Here is a 21,486-nt window from a genome sequence, read left to right as displayed (position 1 = left end):
TTTACTTTTTAAGCAAGAATCCCTACAAAAATAAATCAATCTCTTGTATTGTATTATCATACAAAGGACGATTTCCAGCAAATGCTTTTGGTTGGGCTCCAGAGGGCTCACTGCTCTCCTTTGACTACATGCTTGGGATAGGAGAGACACTCGTCCCAAAATAATTCTTCAGTTGCAAAACCAATTTTCCATCAAACAATAGTTTTGACAGAATATTTTCAGCCAGCCTCACTGCAACCCTAACTTGGGCAAAACGTCCATTTAAGTCAACCTTTTATGTACTTGAAAACTGTTATGTCTCAGCTCAGTCTTCTCTTCTCCAGACTAAGGTTTAAGTATAGACATACCATGAGTCTCTTTGTGCCTGAGGCTTGGTCTACATTAGCAACTTTTGTCAGTATAATTACATTGCTCAGGGTTGTGGAAAAATCTGTGCAAAGCAGTTATACCAACCTAAGTCCCGGTGTAGACAGTGCTATGTTGACGGGAGAAAAATTGTTGTCTTATCCTCAGAGGTTAAGGAGAAGATGCAATGGGCTTAAGTTGCAGCAAGGGAGGTTTAGGTTGGACATTAGGAAAAACTTCCTGTCAGGGTAGTTGAGCACTGGGACAAATTGCCTAAAGAGGTTCTGGAATCTCTGTCATTGGAGGTTTTTAAAAACAGGTTAGACAAATGCCTATCAGGAATGATCTAGTTATTACTTAGTCCTGCCCAGGGGCGGCTCCAGGCACCAGCGCAGCAAGCGCGTGCCTGGGGTGGCAAGCCGCGGAGGGCGGCATGCCGGTCACTGTGAGGGTGGCCTACCTGCGGGAGATCCGCTGGTCCCGTGGCTTCGGCGGCGGGTACGCCGAAGGCGCAGGACCGGCAGATCACCCGCAGAAACGCTGCTAAATCTGCGTGACCAGCAGACCTCCTGAAGGCGTGCCACCGAAGGCCGCCTGACTGCCGTGCTTGTGGTGGCAAAAAGCATAGAGACGCCCCTGGTCCTGCCATGAGTCCAGGGGGTTGGATTAGATGACATACCGGTACTTAGGTCCCTTCCAGTCCTATACTGCTAAGATTCTGTGATTTAAAAAAAAAATAGTAGCAAGATACTTTTTTGTGCTTTTTGTCCATTCGTGCCAAGGCCACCCAGCTGATGAGGATTCTGTAGGAGCTTTTGATTATCCATAGGAATTTTCTGTGATGGTTTCAAAGCCCTGTTGTTCTCTGTGTTTTTAGAAGTAAAATTTGTAGATGTTTTAAGCAGAGCTCTCGTTCATCAAAAGAGTCATTTACGTTCTCTTTGAGGCAAAGGACAGCTGTGATAGAGTCTACACTCAGTCACCTTTTTCTCTTCACGTGAAACATTGGTCATTGGACTGAACACTCCTTCCACTGGACTATTAGTTCCTCATAAACACAGGGAAAATTCTCATTGGTATAATAATATGCCATGGACAAACATTTTGTAGTTGTTAAAGCAAATGTTTTGATTAATGAAATGAAAAACCAGTACAGTCCATGTCTCCTGGAAGAAGTTCCTGCAACACTAGGACACCATATGAAAAACCAGGACTGTCCCAGTCAACTGAGACAATAGGGTCACTCTATCTATAGAGTCTGTTGTATGCATCATTTACTACTTACCACATTTCCGTGATCCGAGCCATTTTTACTACGACCATCCCATGACCTTTCCTTGAGCTGTCAGCCTCAAATATGTCTGGCAAATTCAGATGGTTTAATGTGCAGTATCCAAGTCTGCACTGTGTGGGTGGGTGGTGGAGGGGGGAATAAATTTCTTAGATACTTGGAGATTATCGTTTACACAGTGCTGATCTCTCACCAGTTGCCTTTTTCCATACTTCGTAACACCTTTCCTTTTTTTTAAATCAAAATTCATGTGTGATCTGGAAAAACTTAGCATGAGGTGGGTGTGGGGAAGCATGAAATCTCCAGCAACAGCAGAAGGTACGCGGTTATTGGCATTTGTTTTTCATTATGATACATGTTTACACACCAGTTTAAACATCTGCTGAAGATCTGGGAAAGAGTTTTGTTGGTCATAGTGCACAGCCATGTGTTCGGCTACATTTTTGAAACCATAGTGCAGCAACAGAATAACAATGTAGGTGGGGATGCTAAGAATAAAACTTGACGTGGGAGTCTCTGGCTATATTATAGGGCCTTATTTTTGTCAGTCTGAGTCTAGCCTACAGGGGAGGACCTAATCTACAGTACATCAAGTTTATCTCAGCTGTAGGTTTATTGATAACATGTGCTTAAAGATGCATTGTATGTATTGATTGATGGCAACTCTCACAGTCAGTGTTTGTCAATTGTAGACTTAGGGCTTCTTTACACAGGGAAACTGACAGGCAGATCTATAGTGGTAAAACTATACTACAGTGCTATAACTCCCATGTGGACAGAGCTCTGGAATAAAAGTGACTTTATTTCAGTATAATAACTCTGCTTTAGAAGTGCAGAGTTTTATACTGGCATAGCTATAGTGGGATCATTAGACTGCTGTAGTTCTGCCAGTCAGTTTCTCCATACAGACAAGCCCGTATAGGCAGATATTATGAGCTTTGTCCTCAGCTGGCTTAAATCCAGGCAGCTCCAAGGATTTCAATGGTGCTGTGAGGATTTACACCAGCTGATGATCTGACCGTGCCCATTTGAGTTGTATTTAGCTACACTTTCGCCAGAAATTTAAAATAGGACCGACCATATTTTCCTGAATTCATATTAGTTATTACAAATTTAAGGCTTAAACCAATTGGTGTGGTCACATGTGTTTGGAAAATAGACCTTCCCCAACGGCGGGGGAGCGAGAGAGAGAGTATGTCTACACAGCAACTAGACACCCACAGCTGGCCCGGGCTAGCTGACTCACGGAGCTCAGACTGCGGTGCTGTTTCATTGCTGTGTGGACAGCCTGAGCCCAGAAGGCTACACAGCCCCGCAGCTCGAGCCCCGTGAGCCTGAGTTGGCTAGCATGGGCCAGCCATAGGGTTTTCTTTGTGTAGATATACCGTGTGTGTGTGTGTGTGTGTGTGTGTGAGAGAGAGAGAGAGAGACTGTAAATAAGGATTTCCATCTATCAAATTCCAAATCCATTTCCTTATAGTTTACATTTAAACCCCTTGTGTTTCCAGAACATGGCTTTGTTGGATATTCGAAAGAACTTATGTTTAACAACACGCTACCAGACTACAGTACGGGGGAGTCCTTCTTCACTGTTTTTGGAGTGTTTTTCCCAGCTGCTACAGGTACTATACATTTTATTACCTATGCTTTATTACCTAACCTGCATTATAGAGGCGAGCACACATAAACAATATGAATTAGTCTTAGCACCTTTTCAGGGCAGCAACGCAAGCAACTCTCCTGATTATCAGAGCTGGCCATGCCAACCTGCCTCAGTGAGTTCATGGTGGATCAGTGATTCTGGGATGGCTCACGTTCTGCACAGCCACATTGCACTAATTTAATCTTCTTTTTCCTGGTGGTCAGAAATTCCATGTTGTTTTTAATCTATTGGTGCTGAGCTGTAATTGACATGACCTTCTAATTTTCATGCCTTTTTTCCCCTAATGGACACTGACTCTTTTATCTTAACTCCTTGATCCAGGGAGCTGGGATTTCTTTGAATGCAGTCCACTGTTATCTATGAAACCTGTCCTGACTTCCAGACTAGAGGGTTAGGTATTGGTTTAGGTCAGTGTTATTAGGCCATAGTATTAATCTACCGTATCACATTCAATAGCACTTACCTATAATGGTGATGAACAAGATTTATTTCCTAAATTGTGGGTAATAATTCTTAAATGCTTTTCCTAAAGTAGATGAGCATTCCCATTTCACTGTAGATGGAGCAACTACTGCACAGGTAAGTTTTGCCTAAGATCACACAACAAATCAGTGGTAAAGTTGCAAAAAACCCCAAAAAACCGTTTGTGCTGAGTCCCAGCCTTTTACTCAATGCCCTAGCCCACAGTTATCCTCTCTCCCTAATTATTGATTTTTCTTTGCATTAGCCTCTCAGCATAGCTACTGAGAGACTCTTGCTAATGATCGTTGCTGTGCTGATGTGGTGGTATGTGTAACGTGAAGGCTGGTGGCATGGTATGTGTAGTACCATTGCTTATCATTCCAGCTGACACATTTGTTAAATTTAATTGTGGATTTGGTTTTATTTCACTTTCCTAAATTAACTAAAAGACCATAAAAAAAGGAATCTGGCCATGCCAAGTAGGAATGAAATCTCCATCAATTCGAGTTAAAATACCTCTTGTTGATGCTGTTTTTTTGCTATAAAAAGTACTGATTGTAAGCAGTTTCCATAGTGATGAATCCTTGGATTATAGAATGAACTTTCAGAGGATTAGCTCTAAGCAACTAGCCGAAAGTCATTAGCAGAGTTGCTGCAATGCAGGGAGACATATTATATGGTTTCATAAAACAGATGAAATAAATGAGTAGCATAAATACTTGTTTTGTTAGAAATCTACCTCATTTGCCTTGGAGGAGCAAGTGTTCCTGTTACTTCCCTTTTGTCCCAAAATATTCATTCAACCAGCTGGATCACCAGGGCTACGTGAATGTACTGCGAAGGCCGACTGAAGAATCCTTCTTTCAATGGCTTGTCTGGCCTTTTACAGAAGGGAATTGCTTCCCGTTTCCTTAAACACTCCTGTAGTTCGGTTCTGATGCTGCTGATTATAAAGGGAGTATTTGTCAGAGCGGGGATAGAGAGAGTAGTGATGTGTCAGGCCTAGCAGAGTGTCAGAGCACATTCAGAACTCAGAAAGGCTTGGTCTCTGAGCCTCTCCTGTTTCATGCATTTTGTTGAGTAGTTGGCATAGCTGCTCTTTTGTTCACTCTCTGTGGAAGGACTGAAGCACTTTAAAGGCTTTTGAATCTTCTATCATTGTGTTGCCTGCACAACCTAAGGGCTCAATCCTGCAATGATGGGAGCTCCCTTAACGTCCTTCCACTTCCACGGTGGTTGAATGTGCTCAGTACCTTAATGGAGACTGGGCCACTGTATCCGCTCAGAGGATCTCTAAATAGCTCTCCAGGTGTATCCTTAACTCTGTTACCGGATGGCACAGCTTCCTCCCCCACATGGAGTAAGGGCTCACTCTACAAGATACAGTCGGCCTCAGTAGCATCACTTCAAGAGGTCCCCTGCTTGACATTTTCAGGGCAGCTAAGTGGAGCTCCTTCCACACATTCATAAGGCATTATGCCTTGGTCAAAGAGTCCTCCACTAATGCATCCTTTGGGCAGAAGTTCTACAAGCAGCTATACAGCCTGCATCCTTGCACCCTCCTTCTCTCTAAGGACGGCTTATCAGTCACCCACAATGGAATACACATAGGGACCAGCACTTACGTGTTGGAGTTCAAGATGCATGGTCCCTATCTGTATTTCACTACCTGCCCTGCTTCCCCTCTGCTTTGAATCGTGGCATGATTTGTGGTGAAGAAGGAACTGAAGAAGCGGTCACCCCTTATGCCCTCCATGCAGAGCGCAAGAAGAGTAGGGACACAGGACCAACGGGCACTGCTTGCAAAAATTCTCCAGTCTCAGGCACATGAAGCACATGTGTACCCACAATGGAATATAGATCGGGACCATACATCTCGAAGAACTCCAGTTACAACAAAGTAAATAACTTACCTCTTGAGGTCATGTTACCGTGAAATATCTTTGCACTGAAACTGAAATCTGGAATAAACTGCATCTGGTGTTTCAAACTGACTGCAAATAGATTTAGAAGTCTTGGGTTAAATAATCTGCTGATGCAAACTGGCACAGCTCCACTAAGGCTGTGGAGTGGTGCCAATGTACATGAGCAGAGAATTTGGCCCCTTTTAAAAACGAACTCTTATCTGGTATTTTCCATTCCCCATCTCCTGAGGAATGAAGGCGATGAGGAATGGAAAGGGCCCTTGCTCTCTATCTTGACTTATCATGCAATGTACTAGAAAATGTAAAAATATTTGTCATAGGACAGTGATCTATGATAAATCGTAGGTGGTTAAGTTATAAACTGGAGGTGGTGTAGCTGCTGATTGTCTGTGACCTATGATGTGGGTAGTACTCTTCTGCAAAAGTTTTCATTTGTCCATCCCATGGACAATTCCCAGAATAGGATTATATTGGGCGTAGTTGTGATGTACAGGCTGTCTCGATACTCCCTTGGTTTCCTGGCTGAATTGAGCACGTTTTTATCCTGCCTTGCCCAGCAGTTTTGCCATTATCTGCTTTGTGAGATAGTGGGTCTGTGTGGAAAATCCAGGCTGCTATCGGATTGAAACAGAGCCGTGGGTAATTCTCTCTGAGAACAATCTGCAGATAAGATTGTTCAAATTTGGAGGGAGATGAATGCTTCCATGGGGGCTGATCTACGTGTGGAGGAGAGAACTGTCCCAGCTTCTCAAGTTGATTTTTTGGACTGTTTTTCTTGTTGAGAGCCAGAATTTTTGAGAGCACTCCATCCTATGCTTGCAAATCAGACCCATTCTTTCTTGTATTTGACTGGGAAGGAGGACTTTATTGTTAAGGGTAAGCAGGTTGCTGCTTCATTGAAAACTGTTGGGCCTGCTACTCAGGAATGCACTTCTTGATGCTAATCTTCTTCAGCTATCACCCTGTCTGTAACATGTCCTTTGTGGACAGGGTGATTGAGAATAAAACAGCAAGACACCACCTGTGCCTCCTGAACTTCCTGGGTCCTCTTCAGTAAGATCTGAGGTCTGCGTGTTGAATATAGGAGGCTTTTTGGTCTCTGTGGTTGATGATGCCCACGTTAACTCCTTGTTATCATCATACTTATATGGCCCCATTACTGTACTATCAAAGTGTCTCAAAGTCCTTACTATACCTGTCCCCATACACCATTGTGAAGTAAGGAAGTATTATTACCCCCATTTCATAGATGGGAAACTAATGCTGCACAGGAATGATGAAGTCAGAGTTTGGGTGGTGAATAAGCAACGACAGGCTCCAATTCACAAGTCGGTGTCATTTTAAAGCGCTCCCACAAAGTAATTGGCCCTTGTGTGGCATTTCTTCCTGAGCCAAAGACCAGACAGGAGCAATTCATCTTGGCAAAAACCCCACAACGAAGGGGACTCATTACCATGCCATGCCAGTAGACTACAGTCTGCAAGGGGCACCTTCCAAACACGGTAATGGTAATGTGTTGAACTGAGGAGGAAGGAAGTTCAGTGGTTAAGGTGCTATCCTGGAACTGACTCAGGGTCCATTCCCTGCTCTGCCACAGACTTCCTGTGCAACCTTGGGCAAGTCATTTGACCACTTAGTTTCCCATCTGTGAAATGGGGATAATAATACTTCTTCCTTCACAATGGTGTATGGAGATAAGTACACTAATTGTACGCTGAAGAATAGTATACTACTAACAGTAGTGCACAACTAATAGTACACTAATTGTCCAAATTCTCATCATGTTTTTAAAGTAACATGGCTACTTTTCTCTTTACCAGTATCTGAATACTTCTAGGAAGTGTGAAAAAGCTATTTTGACCAGGAAGGATAGCATTGTGCTTATGGCACTGAACTGAGACTCAGGCACTGTGGGCCAGTCACTTAATCCCTTTGTGCCTCTGTTAGCCAAGCTGCAAACTGGGGGATAATTATCCTTTTCTTCTATCCTTTTGTCTGTCGTGTCTATTTAGATTGTAAACTTTGTGGGGTAGAGTCTGTCCCGTACTATGTATTTCTATGTGTCTATTGCTGGGGCCTCTAGGAACTACTGGCATATAAATAATAACAACAGTTTAGTTAGATTGTCCTCAGTTCTACCATGTGCTTTCTGTGTGACTTTGGGCTTAACACTTAACCTCTCCGAGCTTCAGTTTCCCTATCTGCAAACTAGAGATAATACCTATCTCACCAGGGTGTCGTGAGCTTTAACTGACATCTGCAAAGCAGATTCTTGGATGGAAGATGCCATGTGCCTGCACAGTATTATTATTCTCTATCAGTTAAATGTGCGTGGGATCGTTGGTAGACACAGACAGTACAAGCCATTTTTATAATAAAGATTGTTTCTCCTGGATGTAAGAACCCATCATGTGTCAGAGTTGGGTAATACGGCCTGTTGAATGGACACTGGGATGAATGGCAGCACTTTTCTATTGACAATTGAACAACGCTGTTTTCCATGATGTTTGTATTAAGATAAGACGTTTTTGTTTAAATTCATGCTTTTTTCTCATGTCATTGTCCAGTCCGAACAAAGGGTCCTTTGTGGGCATGTTTTTGGTAGCTTGTTACCATTGGATACAGGGTTGAATGGTTACTTACTTACAAAGCTACGGCTATGGGGCAGATAGTGTTTTCAACAGTGACGTGACAAAGTATAGCTACAGTTCTGACATGATCAATAAATGATCTAATTCCAAATTATGTTTATCTTTGTCTACAACATGCAGGTGTGATGGCTGGGTTTAATATGAGTGGAGATCTCCAGAAGCCTGCGGCCAGCATCCCACTCGGGTCTCTGGCAGCTATCGGCATTTCGTAAGTCGCTTGAAAGAGAGTGAGAAGAATTTACTTTCTGTTTAGAGTGTGCTCTGGATGTGACCAATCTATTTCATATTCCAGTCAACCTTTTATTACTCACCCATCTGGAAAATTAAAGTCTGGCTCTTGTTCAAATTATCATCTATTACCCCCTCCTACTCTGGATGGTTTTAGTGAAGAGATTCATTAATGCGGATATAATCAATTCTTCTCCACCCCTCAGGCCCACTTCCTAATACAGAATGTGTATTAACTCTAGAATTGTCAGATTGGACTACTCTGGAGTAGATTTCAGAGTTGTTGGATTTGGGTTTTTTTAAGAAAAGAAAAATTACAAGCCTTCTAAAGAAACAGGCAGAGTCATTTTCTTGTATTAGCTGACATGTTGCAGCTAAATTTCTCAAGTACTTTTTTATGAATAATGACTTAGGGTTTAGCCTCACAAGGCAGGATGGGAGGCGGATTGGGCTAGCTACTTGCGTGCATACCTAGGAGGTCAGGCGGGCTGGTCTAACTTTGTCCACAATGAAATATTTAGTGCGCTAGTTCGAGCCGAGCTAGCGCCCCTGTGTACCCGAATTGGAAAACATGCTCCCAGTGCTGTGTAGACATACCAGCAGATAAAAGGAGCCCTTCTGGTGGCAAACCCATAGTGAATGTGACACTGTGTCCTTTGTATGTCGTTTCTCATCCTGATCAGTTTTTGCATGGTGGTGTGAAAGGGTTGTTTTGTTTTTTTTTAATGCAATATGTGTGATGGTAATATTTCTTCTCACTGCCATAAAGGGTACAGTTTTATCGGAGGGATGATTAGAACATTTTGAAGGCTTGTAATTGCCTGTTACATGGTCTTGGGGATTAACCTTGCATGAAGTGCGGAAGGTCATTCCTGAAGCTTAAAAGAACACTGGAGTCGTTTGCGCCCTGGGCATTTTACAAATGATTCTGGGCAGGCTAAATTACGGCTCTGCCACACGCAAGTTGCTTTTTTGTCCCTTGAGGGGACAGAGAGGCAGATTGTGTCACTGAGATTTGTTAACTGGCACAGCGTACATCCTGAGGAGAACCAGTGCTGTTACTCTGACTGGTGCATTGTTGGGGACAGAGCCTAGGGTCCGTCATAGAATCATAGAATATTAGGGTTGGAAGAGACCTCAGGAGGTCATCTAGTCCAACCCCCTGCTCAAAGCAGGACCAATCCCCAACTAAATTATCCCAGCCAGGACTTTGTCAAGCCGGGCCTTAAAAACCTTTAAGAATAGAGATTCCACCACCTCACTAGGTAACCCATCCCAGTGCTTTACCACCCTCCTAGTGAAATAGTATTTCCTAATATCCAACCTAGACCTCCCGCACTGCAACCTGAGACCATTGCTTTTTGTTCTGTCATCTGCCACCACTCAGAACAGCCTAGCTCCATCCTCTTCAGAACCCCCTGCTTTGGGGGGAGGGATAGCTCAGTGGTTTGAGCATTGGCCTGCTAAACCCAGGGTTGTGAGCTCAATCCTTGAGGGGACCATTTAGGGATCTGGGACAAAAATCTGTGTGGGCATTAGTCCTGCTTTGAGCAGGGGGCTGGACTAGATGACTTCCTGAGGTCCCTTCCAATCCTGACATTCTATGAAATCTAAGGCTGCTATCAAATCCCCCCTCACTCTTCTCTTCTGCAGACTAAATAACCCAAGTTCCCTCAGCCTCTCCTCATAAGTCATGTGCCTCAGCCCCCTAATCATTTTTGTTGCCCTCCACTGGACTCCAATTTGTCCACATCCCTTCTGTAGTGGGGGGACCAAAACGAGATGCAATACTCCAAGTGTGGCGTCATCAGTGCCAAATAGAGGGGAATAATCACTTCCCTCAATCTGCTGGCAATGCTCCTATTAATACAGCCCAATATGCCCTTGGCCTTCTTGGCAATGAGGGCACACTGCTGACTCATATCCAGCTTCTCATCCGCGGTAATCCCCAGGTCCTTTTCTGTGGAACTGCTGCTTAGCCAGTCATTCCCCAGCCTGCAGCGGTGCATAGGATTCTTCCTTCCTAAGTGCAGGACTCTGCACTTCTCCTTGTTGAACCTCATCAGATTTCTTTTGGCCCAGTCCTCCAATCTGCCCCTCAGTTCCCTGACCTGCCCCAACAACTCCCACCTGCTTGTGCATGGTGGGATGTAGTGATTTGTGCTCCCTACCTCTGTCTGTGCTCCCTACCCTCACATAGACGCAGGAAGGACAAGGTAAAAGTGAGGCAATCACATTTAATATAATATGCAGCAGACTTGGCATATCCACTTGCAGGCATTTAGGAAGAGGTGAGTTTTAAGGAGGGACTGATGGAAGATGTCCATTTACATTGACTCATTTCCCTATTTCAGTCATTTCTCATCTAGTTGTTCTTTCTGAGGCCATTTTTTCACATACAGTAGAACCGGAGTTATGAACTGAACGATAACCACACCCCTCATTTGGAACCAGAAGTACGCAATCAGGCAGCAGTAGAGACCAAAGAAAAAAAAAAAAGAAGCGAATGCAGTACGGTACTGTGATAAACATAAACTACTAAAAAAAATAAAGGCAAAGCAGCATTTTTCTTCTGCATAGTAAAATTTCAAAGCTGTATTAAGTCACTGTTCAGTTATAAACTTTTGAAAGAGCAACCATAATGTTTTGTTCAGAGTTACGAAAATTTCAGCGCTATGAACAACCTTTATTCCCAAGGGGTTAGTAACTCTCAGGTTCTACTGTATTTCCCAAAACATAATGGCAATTTTTGTATATTTCACTCCCAATAATAATAATTAATAATTAATACAGTACCTAGCTCTGATATAGTGCTTTCCATCAGTAGATCTCCAAGTGCTTTCTTTACAAACCAGGTAGATTTAATTATCCCCATTTTCCAGATGGAGGAACTGAGACAGAGAGATGAAATGATTTGCCCAAGGGTACATGTCATGCCAGTGGCAGAGCTCAGCTCCCCTGAGTCTCAGTCTAGTGTGCAATCCACTAGGTCACACTGCTCCCAGTAATGGAATGATGGGAGTCAGGCACCTCGGCACTTTTGAAAATGCCACTAGGTGCCCATCTGCACATTTTGGTGCCTAAATAATTTTAAAAAATCTGGCCCTTAATCACGTGCTTAACATGGAGCATGCACATGGTTCCCTTTGGCTCCATGGGGATTATTTGTATGCTTAAAGTTAAATATGAGCTTACCTGCTTTGCTTTAAGCAAAGGGATTCCAGCTGGTATTAAAAAATAACAGAGCAATACAGTGGTTGCTGCTTATCTCTTTACACATTTGCCTTTGCACAGGGGCGGCTCTAGGGATTTTGCTGCCCCAAGCACAGCAGGCAGGCCGAAGCCGTGGGACCAGTGGACCCTCCGCAGGCAAGCTGCCAGAGCAGCCTGCCTGCCGCCCTCGTGGCGCCGGCAGAGCGCCCCCCGCGGCTTGCCGCCCCAAGCACGCGCTTGGCGTGCTGGGGCCTGGAGCCGCCCCTGCATTTGCATGTACTATGCTAGTCCCTAAATTTAGAACAGGGAATACCACAACTATTGCAGTAATGTCAATTATTTGTGAAGCTTTTAAATGGTGGCCACTGTAAGTAGCTGAATTTCTGCAGGCCTTAATAATAGTGAAAATGCACAACGATCTCATGGCTTTGGGAACAAACGGTGTCTCTGTTATTTTCAGGTGGTTTCTATATATAGTCTTTGTTTTCCTGCTGGGAGCCATTTGTACCCGGGAGTCACTCCGCTATGACTTTCTGATAGCAGAAAAGGTAATTCGTTAAATTTAAAATAACTCAATCCATTGTAGAAAACGGTGCTTTCCAGCCTACAGGGGCATTATTTAAAGCTGGGGTTTTCCAGAGCCTAAGGGAAAAGCAGTGGGATTTGGGTGCCTTAGACGCCTTTGAAAATCCCAACCCAAAATTGATTTGAATAGCTTGCGTTCTCCAACATGCCCCATAATCCTGAATCTTGTAATTCCACAGCACTAACTTTAATAGCTAAACTATGCTAATGTTGCCTAATGATCAATGCTGTACATTATTCAGTATAGCCCATTTCATCAGTTGAAGCTTAGGTCTAATTGAAATCTCCAAAGAATCACACTGCTTATCTTTACTAAGTCAAGCAAGGCTTACAGTTTCATATCTACTCTAGAGTAATTGCAATGTAAGTAATGGGATTATTAAATCCTAGACATTCCACATTGGCATATACCTACGAAACTGGTTTGTAATGTCATAGTCAATGAACCTTATCACTGAGGCCCTCTGAAAAGAGAGGAAAAGATTTCAGTGTATTTCATTGCTCGCTTACATTAAGTGGAAGTAAAATGTTGTATGGCTAATTTTCAATTATCCAAAATTATCTGCTCGCTGCAATTTGACAGAATTTCTTTGATTAAATTAGTTTGGCATGCTTTACTTTTATTTAATTCTTAATTCTTCTAACAGAGTTTAAGCTATAATTTCTATTTGAAATGCATGCTTTCATTTTCCCTCTGAATGCAGCCCTAGATTTTGTCCTGTTCCCAAGATAAGAAAAAATAGTTTAGATTTACACTGAAATATGATCGTATGTGGGGTGTCACGGACTCCCAGGTTGTGCCCACTGTTGGCCCCATATGGTCCCTGGGGTTATGGTCCCACTCTCTCTCTGGGGTTAAGCCCCTCTGCCTCCTGGAACTGCACCTCTCTGAGCCTCAGCTCGCCTTTCTCTCGCCATGGGCCCCCTCAGGGAGTCCACTCGCTCTGGACTCCTGGGACTTCCACTCCCAGAGGGGATAATGCAACCCTGTTCTCCAGACCACAGCAACTCTCAGCCAGCATAAAACAGGAGGGTTTACTGAGGGTCTGAACACAGCATAGGAAACTCTCGGGGCCCTCAGGACTGGCCTCTCTCAGCACAGTACATCTAGGGGCTGGTCTACACTAAGGGGAAAAATCGATATAAGATATGCAACTTCAGCTACGTGAATAACGTAGCTGAAGTCGAAGTATCTTATATTGATAACTTACCCGTCCTCACGGCACGGGATCGATGTCCGGGGCTCTCCATGTCGATGCCGCCACCGCTGTTCGCGGCGGTGGAGTTCCGGAATCGATAGAAGCGCGTTCGGGGATCGATATATCGCGTCTAGATGAGACGCGATATATCGATCCCTGAAAAATCGATCGCTACCCGCCGATACGGCGGGTAGTGTAGACGACGCCTAGGTCTCTCCTGCATCCAGGTGGGCTCTGCCTGCCCTCTCCCCCCAGTCCTGAGACCCCACGCTTTCTAGCTGGGCATCCAATGTCATCTGCCCCCAAGCCTCGCCTTTGTCCATTGTCTTCTATCCAAGTAAGCAGGGTCGCCTGGGCCTCCTCTCCTCTCAGCCATTCTTTGTTCCCCTCTGGCTGGAACTGGCTGGTCAGGTCACCGGGGTCCTCTCTCCACAGCCCATTATCCTCCCACTGGCCAGAACCGGCTGTGACTCCTGAGCTGGGCCTCCCAGTCACCAGTCGCTGGGGTATCCATTCTCCAGGCCATTGGCTGGGGTCCCAAGTTCCGTCGCTGGTCCTCTGTAACAACAAACTCCCTCTCCCATCACCTTGTTAAACCAGTAACGTCCCGGGAAACTGAGTGCACCCGCTCTGCATGCAAACCATTGAAAAAAACAACAAAATCACCCACTTCGTCACATGGGGCTTATATCACTTATAGGTAAGACAGAAATCATCACTGTTTCTGGGAGAAAAGTGGAACGATTCTACACTAGCCATTTTAATTCAGTGTCTTTGTTATATAAATGTTGATAGTCCTTTATTAGGTTAGCTTCAGTATCCCATAAGAAACCAGCAGAATGGCTTAATTTCCTTCTTTGACAGGGTAACTCGTTTGGTGGATAGAGAGAATGTAATATACCTGGACTTTAGTAAGGCTTCTGACACATGACATTCTGATAAGTAAGCTGGACAAATGCAGGCTCGGTGGAACCATAGGCGCCAACTCCGTGGGTGCTCTGGGGCTGGAGCACCCACAGGGAAAAATTGGTGGGTGAGGAGCTGTTCCGTGTGGCAAGCCTGGGAGGGAGGGGGGAGGAGGAGGAACGCAGCGCGCTTGGGGTAGAAGCGGGGCTGTGGTAGGGATTTGGGGAGGGGTCCAACAGGGGCAGGGAGGGGGCAGAGTTGGGGGGGGGCCAGGGGCGGGGGGCGCAAGCACCCACCGGCACCAACAAAAGAGTAACTCTTTAATGGAATGATGTTGGATTGGAAGGAGGTCTCAAGTGGGGTTCCACAGGGATTTTTTCTGGGTCCAGTGCTGTTTAACATCTTTATTAACAACTTGGATGTAGTAATAGGGAGCATACTGATCAAATTTGCAGATAACACAAAGCTGGGAGGTGTGTTGCAAACACAAGGGAGGACGGAGGTAAAATTCAAAGGGATTTTGATGAATTAGAGAACTGGGCTATAGACAACAAAATGAAATTCAACAAAGACAAATGTAAGGTGCTACATGTAGGGAAGTAAAACCAAATGCCCAAATACAGAATGGGGTAAAACTGGCACAGCAGCAGCACTGCTGAGAAGGATCTGGGAGTTGTGGTGGTTCACAACCTCAACATGAGTCAGCAATGTGATGCTGTTGCAAACAAAACAAATGCAATTTCAGGTTGCATTAACAGAGGCATAGCATGCAAGTCACTGGAGGTGATAGTACCGCTCTACTCAGGGCTGGTTAGGCCTCAGCTGGGGTACTGTCTAGTTTTATTCACCAATGTACAGAAAGGATGTAGAGAAACTGGAAAGAATCCAGAGGCGAACAACAAAGATGATCAAAGGGCTGGAATGGAAGCCATATGAGCAAAGGCTAAAGGAACTGGGTATGTTTAGTTTGGAAAAGAGGAGATTAAGGGGGGGATATGATAATGGTCTTCAGATACTTGAAAGTCTGCCATAAAAAAGATGGAGAAAAGTTGTTCTTTTTTGTCACAAAGGGCAGGACAAGAGGCAATGGGTTCAAACTACAGCACAGCAGATCTAGATTAAATCTCAGGAAAAACTTCCTAACTGTAAGAACAGCAGGACAATGGAACAGGCTGCCTAGGGAAGTCATGGACTCTCCTTCGCTGGAGGATTGGAGGTTTTCCAAAGGAGGTTGGGTAGCCATCTGTCTTGGATGGTTTAGACACAACAAATCCTGCATCCTGGCGGGGGGTTAGACTAGATCAGCAGTTCTCAAGCTTTTTCTTTCTGAGCCCCCCACTGCCCCCCCAACATGCTATACAAATTCCACGTCCCACCTGTGCCACCACACCTGTTTTTCTGCATATCCAGTAGATTAAAAGCTAGTATTGGCATTAGGGGGTGGCAGGCAGGCAGGGCAACTGCTCGGGGCCACATGCCATAGGGGGTCGGGGCTTGGGCTAACACTGGTCTGTGCTCTCTGGATTATTATGGCAGACCCCTCGAAATCTGCTCCCGGCTCGGTAGGGTGCCCCAGATCACCGATTGAGAACCACAGGACTAGATGACCCTTGCGGTCCCTTCTAACCCTATGGTTCTATGCAATCTTCTGGAAAGAGAGTCTTATACCATTGTTGCATATCATAAAGACACAAGAAAAACCAAACACAATTTTCTTTTCCCCTTGTACAAGTGGTGATGCAATACATGTAGAAAATAGGGCTTATTATTAGAATTATTATAAGCACATTTATATTTTATTGGCCTTGTTTGAGAGAAGAAATCATTACAAATCAAAAACTGTGCAAACTTTCCATTTCTGTCAGTCGTGGTTAAAGAAGCATTTGGCTGTTTGTCTTCCTTAGAATCTATTTTTCTGAACATACAAAATAGGGCCACGAAGTAATTTCACTTCAAAGGAGATCTAATAGGCTAGGACTGCCAATTTCTTGTGAAGTATTTGTACTCTCCAAACTTTTTAAAAGTAAATTTATTTATTTATTTTATTTTTGACAATCTCAATGAAAAGACATTTTCCCCCTAAGCCCTGAGTGGAATGTCAAGTAGCACATTTAAATGCAAGTATTTTTGGTGGCTAAAACGATAGGCAAAGCCTGACACAATCAAGTGTTTCTTTCAAGTATTTTTTTTTAAATAGGACCAATAGTATTGTGTTTTTGTATTGATTGCATTCAGAAATCAAAAGGGGCTGTTCTGTTCTCTAATGTAAATTTCTGTTTGTTGATTTGTTTCTCATATTTTTCATCCATCCATTCATAACACACTTTGTTTTCCTGGAGCCAAATTAGTTCGTTAGGGTGTGTGTTTGGGGGTGGGTGGGTCGGGAGGAGGTAGCTTGGAGGAGGAAGATGGGTTGGTTTGAGGGTTTTCAAAACACAGCATGAATTTTACATGCTGTCTCCAAGCAGAATGAATTTTATATCTTTTCATCCAACCTCCTTTACAATGCAGGCTGCTTTCATAAATAAGAAGAAAGGTCAATATATCTTGAGCTTTCTTAGAAAATGTAAATTTATTACCCACTACGAGTCAAGCACACCCCAGCTGGGAATAACCTCTTAAGTGAACAGGATGAGGTGCATGTTTGTTTTTACCTGTGTCAGGAAGGATGATCCAGTGGTTATGGTGCTGCTCAGGGGACCTGGGTTCAGTTCTCTGCTCGGCCACACACTTCCTGTGTGACTTTGGGCAAGTTGTTTGGGCCCAGGTTTCTAGATATATTTTGGCATTGCCACCCTCTTCATTGCAATGACTAACTGACGCAGGAGCCTACATTTCATTTTCAAAAGTGATTTAGGAGACTAAATCGCATCCACTGACAAGAGGATTTTGGCTCCTAAGTACTTAAATCTCTTTTGAAAATGGTATGTAGGATCCTGAATTAGTTAGGCACTGCAGTACTGAGTGCAGCAATGCCAAAATACCTTTAGAAATCTGAGCCTTAAGAGTCTTTGTTCCCCAGTTCCCCATATGCAAAATGAGAGATAATAGCGCTTCCCTTCCTCACAGGATAAATACATTACAGGTTGTGAGGTGCTAAGGGAATGGGGGCCATATTAATACCTTAGAGAAACAGAGAGACTCTAGGTTCACAACTTCGGAGACAAATATTATGGGGAAATGGACTGGAATGCCTGCTACCTGCTGGTACATCCCAAGCTACACGGGTAGACTCAGACATGGCCTGCTGTTCTGTGCCACCATTTTGGAAGTAATCACTCAGCTCAACTAACTGTGTGCCAGTGGCTTTCAACTTTTTACCTCTGGAAACCTCAAAAAAAAATCCCTGGTTCCTTACTGCCACCCACCCAGTCCTGCAAAGTATTGTGGGATTGGGCTCTTGGCAAAAAAAGATGGCTACTTTTAGGTCTCGGTAGGGGCTTACCAGATTGTTGCTGAAGCCCGGATGGGGAAGCCATTGCTGGGTGTGGAGCTTCTCACTTCCCCAGCCCTCATGTTGTTTGGCTCTGGGGGCAGCACCAGTTGAAAAGGCTGTGGAACTGGCTGTGCTGCCTCTTGAAATGCCGTTTCCCTATGGCTAGGGCCCTACCAAATTCATGGCCCTGAAAAACGCATCACGGACCATGAAATATGGTCTCCTCCTGAAATCTGTTTTTTTTGTTTTGTTTTGTTTTGTTTTTTTCCGGGTGTGCTTTTACCCTATACTATACAGATTTCACGGGGGAGACCAGCGTTTCTCAAATTGGGAAGTTTCTCAAAAGGGAGTTGCAGGGGGATCGCAAGGTTATTTTAGGGGGGTTGTGATATTCCCACCCTTACTTCTGCACTGCCTTCAGAGCTGGGCGGCTGGAGAACAGCGGCTATTGCAGTGCCTTGCCAGCAGCAGCGCAGAAGTAAGGGTGGCAATACCATACCGTGCCACCTTTATTTCTGCGCTGCTGCCTTCAGCATACTACCTATGGCTGAGTGCTGTACAAATTGGAGCATGGCTGAGGAGTTGCAGCAGGATTGGGTGGGCAGCAGCAGCTGGTGGGGTTGATTTGCTCCTTCACTCCCCTGCCCTAGCAGCTCCCACATAAGAACGGCCGTACTGGGTCAGACCAAAGGTCCATCTAGCTCAGTATCTGTCTACCGACAGTGGCCAATGCCAGGTGCCCCAGAGGGAGTGAACCTAACAGGCAATGATCAAGTGATCTCTCTCCTGCCATCCATCTCCATCCTCTGACGAACAGAGGCTAGGGACACCATTCTTACCCATCCTGGCTAATAGCCATTTATGGACTTAGCCACGTCCAAGTGTCTGGAATTTGCCAATGATTCTTTTCTCTCCCACCCAGTGGGGTGAAACCCAGCAGTCGCCCCTTCATGATACACTTCTGGGCCGTGTCCCACTGGTTGAGGACATCCTGCTCTGTGTTATGTGAGGGCCCCAGGCCATGATTCTTGGTGCAGTGGAGACTCTCTAGCGAATGTTATAGACCTTAGTCCTGCATCTGTCTTTCAAAACGAACTGTCTATCCCCGCTCCCCTCTTCAAAAACCAGCCGTAAGCAATTGCAAGACATGCTTCTGTTTGGGACACCATGGTAGGCCTGAGCAGCCTGCAGCATGACTTCTCTCCACAGCCACCACATCCCGGGAAATACAGGCTGCGAGCTACTTCAGCTACCACGGTGCCCTCATACAATTCAGGCCCTTTCCTTGTGTCAGTTCACAGCCCAGTGTTTCTTTCCGCCCTTCAGCAGCTTGGGGCTCTACAGATCATAAGGGTTACTCTGAAATGCCCCTTATTTCAGTGCGAGAAGGTGGGCTGCCTGTTTTCCACCATTTTGATTAAAGTAAGTATGTGGAAAATGGAGCATGTCGCTCCTTCAGCTGAGGGATATGAAGGAGTGGAGTGGCCGGGTATTCTGAGTAGGCCAGGAGAGGAAGGAGACGACATGACAGTTAATCTCTCTAGCTCGTTAAGGAGCAGTAGCAATATATTATGCACAAATCCATTGCACAGCAGGAAAGATGGCAGGTGCAAGATGGGGAGGCATAGGGAGAAAATAGCCCCTATCCAAAATACTGGGTGGAGGGAAAGAGACAGTTATTCAGATTTTTGGAGTTCTTTGTCTTGCATGACTGGTTCTTATGCAGACACAATCTCCTAGAATATGGCAAGAGCCCTGTTTATCAAGCTTCCATAGCTGAAGCACTGCTGATAATATATCCTGTTCTGCCAGCAATTGTTGTGGTGGATTTATTTGTGCAGAGGGCTGCATGTGAACTCGTATGGGCATAAGGTGGATCCACATGCTAGAAATGCTGACACGTTTGCTGTGGAATTTTTTTTTCCTGTTCCATGAAGTGGCAAAAGTAGAAGCCAGGACACTGACCAGAAACGACAGCCTGTGGCAAGTCTTGTGAGACAAGTCTGGCTGCCCGGGGGGTGCTCAGGAAACGTGATAACCTTCTAGACAGTCAGGGCCAGCTCCAGGCACCAGCCCAGCAAGCAGCTGGTTGGGGCGGCCAACGGTGAGGAGCGGCACGTCCGAGTCTTCGGTGGCAATTCAGTGGCGGGTCCCTCACTCCCTCTCAGAGCAAAGGATCCACTGCCGAATTGCCGTCGAAGATTGAAGTGGCAGCGGTAGAACTGCAGATCGCGATAGCGGCTTTTTTCTCTCTCTCTCTTTTTGCTGCTTGGGGCGGCACAAACCCTGGAGCTGGCCCTGTAGACAGCTCTGCAGATTCATGTGCCAGTGCAGCAGCAGGAGTTGCTCAATCAGTCTGGGAGGCAGGGAGTCTCATACTTAATAAGCAGCCCACATTCATTTCCATTTCTACAGAAAACTAACTGCCTTTATACTGGCCAAAATCTCTCACTGCACCAGCATTTCCCTGCATTCACCTGTGCATCCAGAAGCAACTCCTCAACAGGGCAAACCCAGGCCTTGCATAATTGTGATAATCGGGCATCCTGCAGATTTTAGCATTCAGAGCAGTCCACATCTCAGGATGATCCATGTGGTCAGCAAATACATTCTTTAGATTTTAAAAAAAGTTTTGCCTCTATCCTTTAACTCATAGCAGTGACCCCCTCGCCTTTCTCCATTAGCTGCAAGCTTGTCTGATCAGTTCGGTCTCTAACTCCTCCAGTTAGTCCTAGTCACTTATCACAGGCCACAAACTGTTTGGCATTTCTCCATGGACCATGGGATGGCTTTGGAATTCCACAAAGGAATCTCATAAATTTCTGCCCTTGCTTCTCTTTGGAGCTCCCACCCAGGGCCGGCGCTTCCATTAGGCGACCCTAGGCGGTCGCCTAGGGCACCAGGATTCGGGGGGCGGCATTTTGTGCACTCCCCACGGGGCGCACGGGAGCTTCCGGTTCCACTTCCGTCGTGCCGCCGAAGAAGGACCTTCTGCCGATGTGCCGCAGAAAACAGCGGCAGGCAATTGAGTAGCTCAATGACTGCCGTTGTCGCCTACGGCATTTCAGCGGAGGGTCCTTCTTCGGCGGCGCAATGGGAGTGGAACCGGAAGCTCCCTCGTGCCCCGTGGGGAGCGCACAAAATGCCGCCCTCCGAATTCTGCCTAGGGCGCCAAAAACCCTGGCGCCACTCCTGCTTCCACCCAAAGGACATTTTACTCTTCTTTACATGATGGAATGTCTCTAGAGTTCAAATACCATAGGGATGGGTTCAGTATAAGAACTAGACATAGCCAGAGCAACATCAGCCTTTCAGCAGATACTAAGCCTGTTCTTCAACATATAAGGAAGGGTTCTCTCTTGTCCTCACTGTTACTTTAGATGTCTAAGACTCAGCATCCTATTCCTATCCAGTTTTGAGGAGAGAACTGTAGCTCCATTGTCTTGTGTAACCTCTCTGTTAAGGTCCTCCAAAGATTTTGCCAAGGTCCTCTAACAAAGACAAGGAAGAGAGGTACTCATTGATATTCCTGATGTTTCATGTATTAAAAAAATGCGGGAAAGTATTTTGGAAAGAAATTTG

General features: G+C 45.2%; 1 protein-coding gene across 5 annotated transcripts in view; it reads left to right on the top strand.

Annotated features, from left to right (window-relative positions):
* The window catches only part of SLC12A8 (solute carrier family 12 member 8), an 83,075-nt gene that overhangs the window by 41,649 nt on the left and 19,940 nt on the right, over positions 1-21,486 (top strand). For all 5 annotated transcript variants that reach the window (XM_045031757.1, XM_045031756.1, XM_045031755.1 and 2 more), the window contains exons 6-8: positions 3,145-3,258; positions 8,458-8,545; positions 12,239-12,326. In XM_045031757.1, the coding sequence (XP_044887692.1) occupies positions 3,145-3,258; positions 8,458-8,545; positions 12,239-12,326 (290 nt within the window). The remainder of the gene's footprint in view (positions 1-3,144; positions 3,259-8,457; positions 8,546-12,238; positions 12,327-21,486) is intronic.

Source organism: Mauremys mutica, chromosome 10, assembly GCF_020497125.1.
Source record: "Mauremys mutica isolate MM-2020 ecotype Southern chromosome 10, ASM2049712v1, whole genome shotgun sequence".
Lineage (NCBI taxonomy): Eukaryota > Metazoa > Chordata > Testudines > Geoemydidae > Mauremys > Mauremys mutica.
This window is presented reverse-complemented; position numbering and strand designations above follow the sequence as displayed.